The sequence below is a fragment of the Moschus berezovskii genome, chromosome X (genome assembly GCF_049115385.1).
Source record: "Moschus berezovskii isolate FMDL1 chromosome X, NW_MosBer_1.0, whole genome shotgun sequence".
Lineage (NCBI taxonomy): Eukaryota > Metazoa > Chordata > Mammalia > Artiodactyla > Moschidae > Moschus > Moschus berezovskii.
The window spans coordinates 63292775-63305855 of NC_142488.1; the positions used below are offsets into that span (position 1 = coordinate 63292775).

Below are 13081 nucleotides of genomic sequence, written 5' to 3' on the forward strand. Positions count from 1 at the left end.
ATGCATCGAACCTGGACTGGCAATTCATTTCACATGTGATAATATACATGTTTCAATGCCAAATCATCCCACCCTCACCTCTCCTACAGAGTCCAAAAGACTGTTCTATACACCTGTGTCTCTTTTGCTGTCTCGCATACAGGGTTATCATTACCATCATTCTAAATTCCATATATATGCGTTAGTATACTGTATTGATGTTTTTCTTTCTGGCTTACTTCACTCTGTATAATAGGCTCCAGTTTCATCCACCTCATTAGAACTGATTCAAATGTATTCTTTTTAATCGCTGAGTAATACTCCATTGTGTATATGTACCACAGCTTTCTTATCCATTTGTCTGCAGATGGACATCTAGGTTGCTTCCATGTCCTGGCTATTATAAATAGTGCTGAGATGAACATTGGAGTACATGTGTCTCTTTCAATTTTGATTTCCTCGGTGTATATGCCCAGGAGTGGGATTGCTGGATTGTATGGCAGTTCTGTTACCAGTTTATTAAGGAATCTCCACACTGTTCCCCATAGTGGCTGTACTAGTTTGCATTCCCACCAACAGTGTAAGAGGGTTCCCTTTTCTCCACACCCTCTCCAGCATTTATTGCTTGTAGACTTTTGGATAGCAGCCATTCTGACTGGTGTGAAATGGTACCTCACTGTGGTTTTGATTTGCATTTCTCTGATTCTGAGGGATGTTGAGCATCTTTTCATGTGTTTGTTAGCCATCTGTATGTCTTCTTTGGAGAAATGTCTGTTTAGTTCTTTGGCCCATTTTTTGATTGGGTCGTTTATTTTTCTGGAATTGAGGTGCAGGAGTTTCTTGTATATTTTTGAGATTAATCCTTTGTCAGTTGCTTCATTTGCTATTATTTTCTCCCATTCTGAAGGCTGTCTTTTCACCTTGTTTATAGTTTCCTTTGCTGTGCAGAAGCTTTTAATTTTAATTAGGTCCCATTTGTTTATTTTTGCTTTTATTTCCAGTATTCTGGGAGATGGGTCATGGAGGATCCTGCTGTGATTTATGTCAGAGAGTGTTTTGCCTATGTTCTCCTCTAGGAGTTTTATAGTTGCTGGTCTTATATTTAGATCTTTAATCCATTTTGAGTTTATTTTTGTGTATGGTGTTAGGAAGTGTTCTAGTTTCATTCTTTTACAAGTGCCTGACCAGTTTTCCCAGCACCACTTGTTAAAGAGACTGACTTTTCTCCATTGAATATTCTTGCCTCCTTTGTCAAAGATAAGATGTCCATAGATGCGTGGATTTATCTCTGGGCTTTCTATTTTGTTCCATTGATCTATATTTCTGTCTTTATGCCAGTACCATACTGTCTTGATGACTGTGGCTTTGTAGTAGAGCCTGAAGTCTGGCAAGTTGATTCCTCCAGTTCCATTCTTCTTCCTCAAGATTGCTTTGGCTATTCGAGGTTTTTTGTATTTCTATACAAATTGTGAGATTATTTGTTCTAGCTCTGTGAAAAACACCGTTGGTAGCTTGATAGGGATTGCATTGCATGTATAAATTACTTTGGGTAGTATACTCATTTTCACAATAAATATTCTTCCAATCCACGAACACGGTATATTTCTCCATCTATTAGTGTCCTCTTTGATTACTTTCACTAGTGTTTTATAGTTTTCTATGTACAAGTCTTTTGTTTCTTTAGGTAGGTATATTCCTAAGTATTCGTTTCATTGCAACAATGAATGGAATAGTTGCCTTAATTTCTCTATTTTCTCATTATTAGTGTATAGGAATGCAAGGGATTTCTGTGTGTTGATTTTATATCCTGAAACTTTACTGTATTCATTGATTAGCTCTAGTAGTTTTCTGGTAGTCTTTAGGGTTTTCTGTGTAGAGGATCATGTCATCGGCGAACAGTGAGAGTTTTACTTCCTCTTTTCCAATTTGTATTCCTTTTATGTCTTTTTCTGCTCTGATTGCTGTGGCCAAAACTTCCAGAACTATGTTGAATAGTAGTGGTGAGAGTGGGCACCCTTGTCTTGTTCCTGACTTTAGGGGAAATGCTTTCAGTTTTTCACTATTGAGGATAATGTTTGCTGTGGGTTTGCCATATATAGCTTTTATTATGTTGAGGTATGTTCCTTCTCTTCCCACCTTCTGGAGCGTTTTTATCATAAATGGATGTTGAATTTTGTCAAAGGCTTTCTCTGCATCTGTTGAGACAATCATATGTTTTTTATCTTTCAGTTTGTTAATGTGGTGTATTACATTGATTGATTTGCAGATATTGAAGAATCCTTGCATTCCTGGGATAAAGCCCACTTGGTCATGATGTATGATCTTCTTAATGTGTTGTTGGATTCTGATTGCTAGAATTTTGTTGAGGATTTTTTCATCTATGTTCATCAGTGATATTGGCCTGTAGTTTCCTTTTTTTGTGGGATCTTTGCCAGGTTTTGGGATTAGGGTGATGGTGGCCTCAGAATGAGTTTGGAAATTTACCTTCCTCAGCAATTTTCTGGAAGAGTTTGAGTAGAATAGGTGTTAGCTCTTCTCTAAATTTTTGGTAGAATTCAGCTGTGAAACCGTCTGGACCTGGGCTTTTGTTTGCTGGAAGATTTCTGATTACAGTTCCAATTTCCGTGCTTGTGATGGGTCTGTTAAGATTTTTTATTTCTTCCTGGTTCAGTTTTGGAAGGTTGTACTTTTCTAAGAATTTGTCCATTTCTTCCAAGTCGTCCATTTTATTGCCATATAATTGCTGATAGTATTCTCTAATAATCCTTTGTATTTCTGTGTTGTCGGTTGTGATCTCTCCATTTCATTTCTAATTTTATTGATTTTGTTTTTCTCCTTTTGTTTCTTGATGGGTCTGGCTAGTAGTTTGTCAATTTTATTTACCCTCTCAAAGAACCAGCTTTTGGCTTTGTTGATTTTTGCTATGGTTTCTTTTGCATTTATTTCTGCCCTAATTTTTAAGATTTCTTTCCTTCTACTAACCCTGGGGTTCTTCATTTCTTCCTTTTCTAGATGCTTTAGGTGTAGAATTAGGTTATTTAGTTGACTTTTTTCTTGTTTCTTGAGGTGTGAATGTATTGCTATGAATCTTCCCCTTAGCACTGCTTTTACAGTGTCCCAGAGGTTTTGGGTTGTTGTGTTTTCATTTTCATTCATTTCTATGCATATTTTGATTTCTTTTTTGATTTGTTCTATGATTTGTTGGCTATTCAACAGCGTGTTGTTCAGCCTCCATATGTTGGCATTTTTAATAGTTTTTCTCCTGTAACTGAGATCTGATCTTACTGCATTGTGGTCAGAAAAGATGCTTGGAATGATTTCAATTTTTCTGAATTTGCCAAGGCTAGATTTATGGCCCAGGATGTGATCTGTCCTGGAAAATGTTCCGTGTGCGCTTGAGAAAGAGGTGAAATTCATTGTTTAGGGGTGAAATATCCTATAGGTATCTATTAGGTCTAACTGGTCTATTGTATCATTTAAAGTTTGTGTTTCCTTGTTAATTTTCTGTTTAGTTGATCTATCCATAGGTGTGAGTGGGATATTAAAGTCTCCCACTATTATTGCATTGTTGTTAATTTCCCCTTTCATACTTGTTAGTAATTGTCTTACATATTGCAGTGCCCCTATGTTGGGTGCATAAATATTTATAATTGTTATATCCTCTTCTTGGATTGATCCTTTGATCATTATGTAGTGTCCTTCTTTGTCTCTTTTCACAGCCTTTGTTTTAAAGTCTATTTTATCTGATATGAATATTGCTGCTCCTGCTTTCTTTTGGTCTCTATTTGCATGGAATATCTTTTTCCAGCCCTTCACTTTCAGTCTGTATGTGTCCCTCGTTTTGAGGTGGGTCTCTTGTAGACAACATATATGGGGGTCTTGTTTCTGTATCCATTCAGCCAGTCTTTGTCTTTTGGTTGGGGTATTCAACCCATTTACGTTTAAGGTAATTATTGATAAGTATGATCCCGTTGCCATTTTCTTTATTGTTTTGGGTTTGAGTTTATACACCCTTTCTGTGTTTCCTGTCTAGAGAAGATCCTTTAGCACTTGTTGGAGAGCTGGTTTGGTGATGCTGAATTCTCTCAGCTTTTGCTTGTCTGTAAAGCTTTTGATTTCTCCTTCATATTTGAATGAGATCCTTGCTGGGTACAGTAATCTGGGCTGTAGGTTATTTTCTTTCATCACTTTAAGTATGCCCTGCCATTCCTTCCTGGCCTGAAGAGTTTCTTTTGAAAGATCAGCTGTTATCCTTATGGGAATCCCCTTGTGTGTTATTTGTTGCTTTTCCCTTGCTGCTTCTAATATTTGTTCTTTGTGTTTGATCTTTGTTAATTTGATTAATATGTGTCTTGGAGTATTTCGCCTTGGGTTTATCCTGTTGGGGACTCTCTGGGTTTCTTGGACTTGCGTGATTATTTCCTTCCCCGTTTTAGGGAAGTTTTCAACTATTATCTCCTCAAGTATTCTCTCATGGTCTTTCTTTTTGTCTTCTTCTTCTGGGACTCCTGTGATTCAAATGTTAGGGTGTTTAACGTTGTCCCAGAGGTCTCTGAGATTGTCCTCATTTCTTTTTATTCGGTTTTCTTTTTTCCTCTGTTTCATTTATTTCTACAATTCTATCTTCTAGCTTGCTTATCCTGTCTTCTGCCTCCGTTATTCTACTCTTTGTTCCCTCCAGAGTGTTTCTGATCTCATCTATTGCATTTTTCATTGTAGATTGACTTTTATTTCCTCTAGATCCTTGTTAAACCTTTCTTGCATCTTCTCGATCCTTGTCTCCAGGTGTTTTATCTGTAACTCCAGTTTGTTTTCAAGATTTTGAATCATTTTCACTATCAATATTCAAAATTCTCTATCAGGTAGATTCCCTATATCTTCCTCTTTTGTTTGGGTTGGTGGGTATTTATCCTGTTCCTTTACTTGCTGGGTATTTCTCTGCCTCTTCATCTTGCTTATATTGCTGTGCTTGGGGTGGCCTTTCCGTCTTCTGGCAGTTTGTGGAGTTCTCTTTATTGTGTAGTTTCCTCTCTGTATGTGTGTGGGGTTGGATGGGTGGCTTGTCAAGGTTCCCTGGTTAGGGAAGCTTGTGTTGGTGTTCTGGTGGGTGGAGCTGGATTTCTTCTCTCTGGAGTGCAATGAAGTGTCCAGTAATGAGTTATGAGATGTCAGTGGGTTTGGAGTGACTTTGGGCAGCCTGTATATTGAAGCTCAGGGCTATTCTCCTGTGTTGCTGGAGAATTTGCATGGTATGTCTTGCTCTGGAACTTGTTGATCTTTGGGTGGTGCCTGGTTTCAGTGTAGGTATGGAGGTGTTTAATGAGCTCCTATCGATTAATGTTCCCTGGAACAGGAGTTCTCTGGTGTTCTCAGGATTTGGACTTAAGTCTCTGCCTCTGGTTTTCAGTCTTGTTCTTGCAGTAGGCTCAAGACTTCTCCATCTTTCACTTCCAAGGCAGTTCCTTCTGTTTAAGCTTCTTCTGTTTGCTGGTGTCTTCAGTGTCTAATTCTCGTCCTGACACAAGGGGGCGGTGGTGGACACTTTTTTAGGCTCACCTGTTCAGTCGTGCTGTGGGGAGGGAGGAATGTTGCTAACAAATATCACTGGCGTCTGTGGGGAGTGCTCGCAGTGTCTCGGCCACACTGGGTTTGCCTCCACTCATGGCGTGTGTGCTGTCCCAGTATACACTGCACAGGCTCTAGGTCGCTCTGCCGGGAACTGTCTGAGGCCGGCGCTGGCTTGTATGCACTTCCCAGGTCTGAGCCACTCAGGTTCAGGTACTCGGGTACTCCACAAAGGCACAGTCTTTGTTGGGCCTACGTTTTGTGCCCTTCCCCGGTCCATGCAGCTCAGGTGACCAGGTATTTGGCTAGCGTGGTTGCTGCTACTTATCACCCCCCTGGTCCCTGCCACTCGGTTTTCTCGGTGTACAACCGGCGCACCTTCTTAGGCGGATATCGACCAGCCAGAACCCATGAAGTCTTGGTTAGTAACAAAGCCTGCTTGCAGCTTGGTGTTGGATGGCTCTCTGAGGCCACGATTGCCTTCTTCGGGCTCTGACTGCCCTCCCCTGCCTGTCTCGGCGGGGGATGGTGGATGGGCTGACCGCAGCTGGCTAGCTCTGTTCACTCCTTTGTACTTTGAGCTGGTCTGGTGGTGTCTTAGGTTGGGGCTTTTCGCCTTTTCACGGGGTAGGTATCCCACAGTCTGCTTAGCTATCTTAAGTTAGCTCCCTCAGTTTGCCCTCGGGGCATTCAGGCCCGGTCCTTACTCTAAGTGATGCAGCCCGCGCCTCCCTGCCCAGCCCCCGCTTGCTAGTGGGGGGTGCAGGCGGCTGTGCTGCTTCTCTGGTAGGTTACTGCTGGGCATGTAGTCTGTGGGTTTTAATTATTTATTTATTTTTCCTCCCGGTTATGTTGCCCTCTGAGGTTCCAAGGTTTGCCACCGATTCACCAGTGAGTGTTTCCAGGTGTTTGGAAACTTCTTTTTAAGCCTCCCTTCCCTGGATGGATCTCCATCCCTCCCTCTTTTGTCTCTCTTTTTATTTTCTATATTATTTCCCACCTCCTTTTCTTGAAGACAGTGGGCTGCTTTTCTGGGTGCCTGATGTCCTCTGCCGGCATTCAGAAGTTGTTTTGTGGGATTTACTCAGTGTTCAAATGTTCTTTTGATGAATTTGTTGGGGTGAAAGTGGTCTCCCCATCCTATTCCTCCACCATCTTTCTGTCTCCCAGGATTCTTTATTGATTGAAAAATATTGGAGTATGTTGACTCTAAGTAAAATCATCATATTCTTTTTCTTGTTATAGATCAACAATAAGGCTGCCACTGGAGAAGAGGTTCCTCGTACCATTATTGTAACCACACGTTCTCAGTATGGATTACCGGAAGATGCCATTGTGTACTGTAACTTTAATCAGTTATATAAAATTGACCCTTCCACCTTGCAGATGTGGGCAAATGTGAGTATGTGTAGATTCATTATTAATGTCTAGAGATTCTAGAAAAGATTCTATATTTAGGCCATCTTGCTAAGGCTGCCTGCCCCTCCCCCACCCCCATTCAGGAACTATTGTGCTCATGTCTAATTTTCAAAAGAGCTGTAGATTTCAGCAGTTTTTTAATTTACTTTCATGTGTTTAAATATCACATTATGAACTTTTAAAATTTATGTGTTTAAAAGCAAACCTCTTCAGGCCAAGTGGTAAATATTTTTGGTTTCTCAGTCCATACTGTCTTTCCTATCTACTCAGTTCTGCCATTGTAATACGAAAGCACCATACTTATGTAAATGAATGAGTGTAGATATTTTCCAATAAATTTTTATTTACAAAAGCGGGCAATACATGAGTTTTTTATGTCAGATTTGGCTCATAGGCTATATTTGCCGGCTCATAGGCTATATTTGCCAACTCATGGTCTAAGCTGATAGTAAAGCTGTTAATGTATATTCATCCATTTTTAGTATCATTCTTGCAATATTGTAGAGTTAAAACTAGGAAGGAATTGGTTTACCACTTCGCATAAGCAGGACCTCTGAAGGTTCTAAACTTTGCTATCCATATCTGGTTTTTATTCCATAGAGCTAAAATGGAGATAATTCTTGGGACTTTTTTCCTGATCAATATCTGGGTCTTTTGGTCTGTTTTCTCTTTTTTAAAGGAGGAGGGAGGGTGGGGGAGAAGAGGAAGCAGATGAGTTCAGGTTTACTATCCCTTAGTCTTCACTTCCCCGTTTCAAAAAACCTGAAAACCAAAAACATGTTCATAAGTTTGTGGTAAATTTATTTGGTAGCAAAACTGCCTGAAATGATGTTAAGCTATTTATGATTCTTTATTTTATTCCATTGAGTATGAATATTCCTACATCTTGATGAAAAGATATTAATATGCTTGTTTACAGGAAGTTGATGCTGAGCACGTTATGTAATTTATACTTATTTTACTACTTTTAAAAAATCTGAAATTCTCTAAATTCTGAAATCTGTCTGTTCTCATGACTTTCGGTGAAGAGATGGTGAACTTAATTGAATAGATGTAGATCTAAATCAGGTTGACAAACTGGCCTGTGGGCCAGATCCAGTCCGCTGCTTGTTTTTATTTTGTTTGTTTGGTTTATTGGTTTGTTTTTTGTCACAATGTGAGGCATGCCATATCTTAGTTCCCCAATCAGGGATCAAACCCACACCCCCTGTGGTGGAAGCACAGTCTTAACCTCTGGACTGCCAGGAAAGTCCCAACTGCTTGTTTCTGTAAATGAAATTTTATTGACACACAGCTATGCCTACTAATTTACATATTGTCTGTGGCTGCTTTCCAGTGATGAGGACAGAATTGAATAGTTATGACAGAGTCCATGCTGGCATCAAAAGCAAAAATATTTGCTCTCTCGTCCTTTACAGAAAAAAATCTGCCGACCTCTGATCTAGATTGGGCAAATAAAGTTTGGCAAGTGTGAGCTAACTTTGTTTGTTGTACCATGCTGGGGAATTTGAAAGCTGAAATGGAAGATTCCTATCTTGTGGACAAAAACCACTCCTAGTATCAGTTCCCACAGGACATAGCTGCCTCAGATTATTCCAATTAGTTACTTGTTTTGTGCTTCTTGCATAAGTCTCCTGTTTCTTTGAACTGTGTTTGGGGACAGCTAAGCAGAACACTATAACCCAGTTGATCTAATTCATCTATGTGAAAGAAAAACAAGTTCACAGTAGGCTGCTTTCTGGGTGAAAAGCATAGAGTATGGTATATGGTAGAACCACTAGAAATTTATGGGAGCCTTTCTTGAGAAGGGCAGAACTATTAATACTTATTCTTGTTTTCCCTATTTTAGATTCTGAAGCGTGTTCCCAATAGTGTACTGTGGCTGTTACGTTTTCCAGCAGTAGGAGAACCTAATATTCAACAGTATGCACAGAATATGGGACTTCCTCAGAACCGTATCATTTTTTCACCTGTTGCTCCTAAAGAGGAACATGTCCGGAGAGGCCAGCTGGCTGATGTCTGTCTAGACACTCCCCTTTGTAATGGGCACACCACAGGGATGGATGTTCTCTGGGCAGGGACACCCATGGTGACTATGCCAGGTGAGTTGGCTTCCTTATTCTTTTTAAAATCTCCTTGGAAGAAACACTTCCAGGTGAAATCATATGTACTAGAAGCAATATTGGAGAAGGCAATGGCAAGCCACTCCAGTACTCTTGCCTAGAAAACCCCATGGATGGAGAAGCCTGGTAGGCTGCAGTCCGTGGGGTCGCTAAGGGTCAGACATGACTGAGCGACTTCGCTTTCACTTTTCACTTTCACACATTGGAGAAGGAAATGGCAGCCCACTCCAGTGTTCTTGCCTGGAGAATCCCAGGGACGGGGGAGCCTGGTGGGCTTCCGTCTATGGGGTCACACAGAGTCGTACACAACTGAAGTGACTAAGCAGCAGCAGCAGCAGCAGAAGCAATATTTAGGGCAAAATGATAGAAAATGAGACTTGTTCAGGTCTGAACATGCCTCATCTGCATTGTGTGGATATTTAAACATAAATAACATTAATAACTGTGTGCTATTTGCATTCTCAGATGTGCGATTCTTTTTTTTTACTGCAGGAGAGACTCTTGCTTCTCGAGTTGCGGCTTCCCAGCTCACTTGTTTAGGTTGTCTTGAGCTTATTGCTAAAAATAGACAAGAATATGAAGACATAGCTGTGAAGCTGGGGACTGATCTAGAATAGTAAGTAAACTACTCCATGAAAAATTATATGGCATAATGAAGGAAAGAAGGAAAATTTAGAGAGAATATAGGTGTTATAAAGGGAAATCATAAAATAAGGGTAATATAAAATAAGTGAATTCGTTGTATACTCTTTGGATGAGATAAGAACTTTTTATTTTTTATTTAATATATTCATTTTGGCTGTGCTGTGAGGAATGAGGGATCTTAGTTCTCCAACCAGGGATCAAACCCTTGCCCCCTGCAGTGGAAGTGTGGAGTCTTAACCACTGGATTGCCAATATATAAAGACTGAAGAATATTTACATTTTAAATTCCTTAATAGGAAAGTAAACAAGGAAATGACAGCTGACCAAAGTAGAAAATCAAATAGTTAACAGGAAAAAGTTTCAGCCTCTGTTATAGAAATAAATATTTATGTATTTATTTATTTATTGGCTGTGCCATGCTGCTTGCTGGATCTTAGTTCCCTGGCCAGGAACTGAACCCATGCCCTTGGGCAGGGTAAGTGCAGAGGCCTAACCACTGAACTACGAGGGAATTCCCTAGTAGAAATAAAATAACATTGAGGTATACCCATTATTTGGCTATAAAGTGAAAGACTTTTAATATGATACCAATGATGAGGGAGCATTGAGATGCTGGCCTTTTCATACATTGGTAAATAAATTGGTGCGATATTTTTAAAGCTCTAAAAAAAAAGCCGAATCTTTGACCCTGATAATATCCTTATAATAATATTTGGGTACAACTTAAATGCTTAGATAAATACAGTAATAGTGTATTACTTAAATGAGATTTTTCTTTGGATATTACGGGTGATTTTTTTTTTTCTTTTTGTTTTTCTGAGAAGTAGCATATTATGTAGAAGCTTAAAGAAGCACCCTCTTTGAGTTAGACTTCCTGGGTTTGAATCCAGGCTCTCATAATTTTTGTGACTTTGGACAAGTTAGTCTTTATGTGCCTTGGTTTTTCCATCTGCAGAATGGGGATGAATGATAGTACCTACCTTGCAGAGATGTGAGGATTTTAAAAAGGTCTTCCATGTGAAGCACTTACAACAGTTCTTGGTACATAGTAAGCGTTCAACAGAAGTATGTTAAGCATTTATTTATTTTCAAAATTTTCTCCATTGAACATCATATACAGCTAAGAAAAATAAGTGAAAAATTTGAGACCGGGCATTAAATATGAAGCTTCATGTCCATCATCCCAGAGATAACTACAGTAAATAATTTAGTGTATTTTTTTTTTACGTTTTTGGAACTTAGCTGATTTCATATAAATAATGCTTTTTCCCAAGATTTTGTTATGAAAAATTTGTTTTATAATAAACACATACTTATCACCTAGCTTCCACCACTAATATTCTTCTATACTTTTACCACATTTATTTCATGTGTTTATTTCTATACCCATTTAGTAATCCATCTTATCTGAAGTAAATTACAGACATCAGTGTTTTGGGGACATCATTAAGAGTTTAATATTTGTTTCTCTTTCCTTTTGAGGTAAAATTTAAATACAGTGGAATGCACAAATCTTTTTTTTAATTAATTTTGTTAATTGAAGTGTAGTTGATTTACAACATTGTGTTTCTGGTGTATAGCAGAATTGATTCAGTTATATACACACACACATTTTTCATTTTCTTTTCCGTTATGGTTTATTATAGGATATTGAATATAGTTCCTTGTGCTATAAAGTAGGACCTTGTTTATTTTATATATACTATATACTATATACATGTGTGTCTATGTATGTGCTATGTATAGTATCTGCTAATCCCAAACTGGAATACACAAATCTGAACTGAGTTTTGAGAAATACCTTTATAAGCCAGACCTCCAACAAGATATAGCATATTACCATCACTCCAGAAGGTTGCTTCACACCCCTTCTCAGTTGGTCCACCTCACCAGCCCTGAGATAACCACTGGTTTGAATTTTTTTCCACCGTAGTTTATTTGGGGCTTACCACGTGGTGCTACTGGTAAAGGACCTGCCTGCAATGCAGGAGATGTAAGAGATGCAGGTCTGATCTCTGGCTTGGAAGATCCCCTGGAGGAGGGCATGACAACCCACTCCAGTATTCTTGCCTGGAGAATCCCATGGACAGACAGAGGAGCCTACAATCCATGGGGTCACAGTCGGACATGACTGAAGCAACTTAGCATGCACACATGCGTGCACATAATTGACTTAGTCTTATTAGAACCTCATACAAATGGAATCATACATTATGTACTCTGAAGGCTTCTTTCACTCAGGATGTTTTGAGATTCATCCATGTTGTTGGTTGATATCAGTAACTCATTCCCTTTTATTGCTGAGTAATATTTCAGTGCGTGGATGCAGCACAGTTTAACCATTCTGCTGACATTTAGAATTTTATTTGGAAGATAACATTAATATGGTTATGGTTGGTTTGAGGCCAACGGATATGCATAGCCATTTTACTAGTTCTGGCACAGCAAACAATAAAATAACATTTTAATTGATTAAAAAAACTCCAGGAGTATTCTAGCTTCTGTTTTTAAATTAATAATTGTCTCTATATGAGAATAGTTTCATGACAAATGATATATTCAGAACAAGAGTTGAGAAAGAATTCTTTGTTCCAAGGAAAATTGTTTTTTTTTTTCCTGTTTCTGAACAAGTGATATTAGGAACACTTTTTAAAAAAATTAATTTATTTTAATTGGAGGATAATTACTTTACACTATTGTGATTTCTGCCATACATTGACATGAATCAGCCATGGGTGCACATGTGTCCTCCCATCCTGAACCCCCCTCTCATCTCTCTTACCACTCCATCCCTCTGGGTTGTTCCAGAGCACCGGCTTTGAGTGCCCTGCTTCATGCATCAAACTTGCACAGGTCATCTATTTTACATATGGAAATATACATATTTCAATGCTATTCTCTCAAATCATACCACACTCGCCTTCTCCCACATAGTGCAAAAGTCCTTGAATATAGGATCGTCATTACCATCTTTCTGAATTCCATATATATGTATTAATACACTGTTTTGGAGTTTCTCTTTCTGACTTCACTCTGTATAATAGGCTCCAGTTTCATCCACCTCATTAGAACTGACTCAAATACATTCTTTTTCATAGCTGAGTAATATTCCATTGTGTATGTGTACCACAACTTCCTAATCTATTCACCTGCTGATGGACATCAAGGTTGCTTCCATGTGCTAGCTATTGTAAACAGTGCTGCAATGAACATTGGGGTACATGTATCTCTTTCAATTGTGATTTTCTTGGTGTGTATACCCAGCAGTAGGATTTCTGGGTCGGATGGCAGTTCTAATTGCTGAGTTTTATGGAATCTCCACACTGTTCTCCATAGTGGCTGTTACCAGT

General features: G+C 39.0%; 1 protein-coding gene across 3 annotated transcripts in view; it reads left to right on the forward strand.

The window, feature by feature from the left end:
- The window catches only part of OGT (O-linked N-acetylglucosamine (GlcNAc) transferase), a 46557-nt gene that overhangs the window by 28814 nt on the left and 4662 nt on the right, over positions 1 to 13081 (forward strand). For all 3 annotated transcript variants that reach the window (XM_055437763.2, XM_055437764.2, XM_055437765.2), the window contains 3 exons: positions 6790 to 6942; positions 8813 to 9065; positions 9579 to 9702. In XM_055437763.2, coding sequence (XP_055293738.1) covers positions 6790 to 6942; positions 8813 to 9065; positions 9579 to 9702 — 530 coding nt within the window. The remainder of the gene's footprint in view (positions 1 to 6789; positions 6943 to 8812; positions 9066 to 9578; positions 9703 to 13081) is intronic.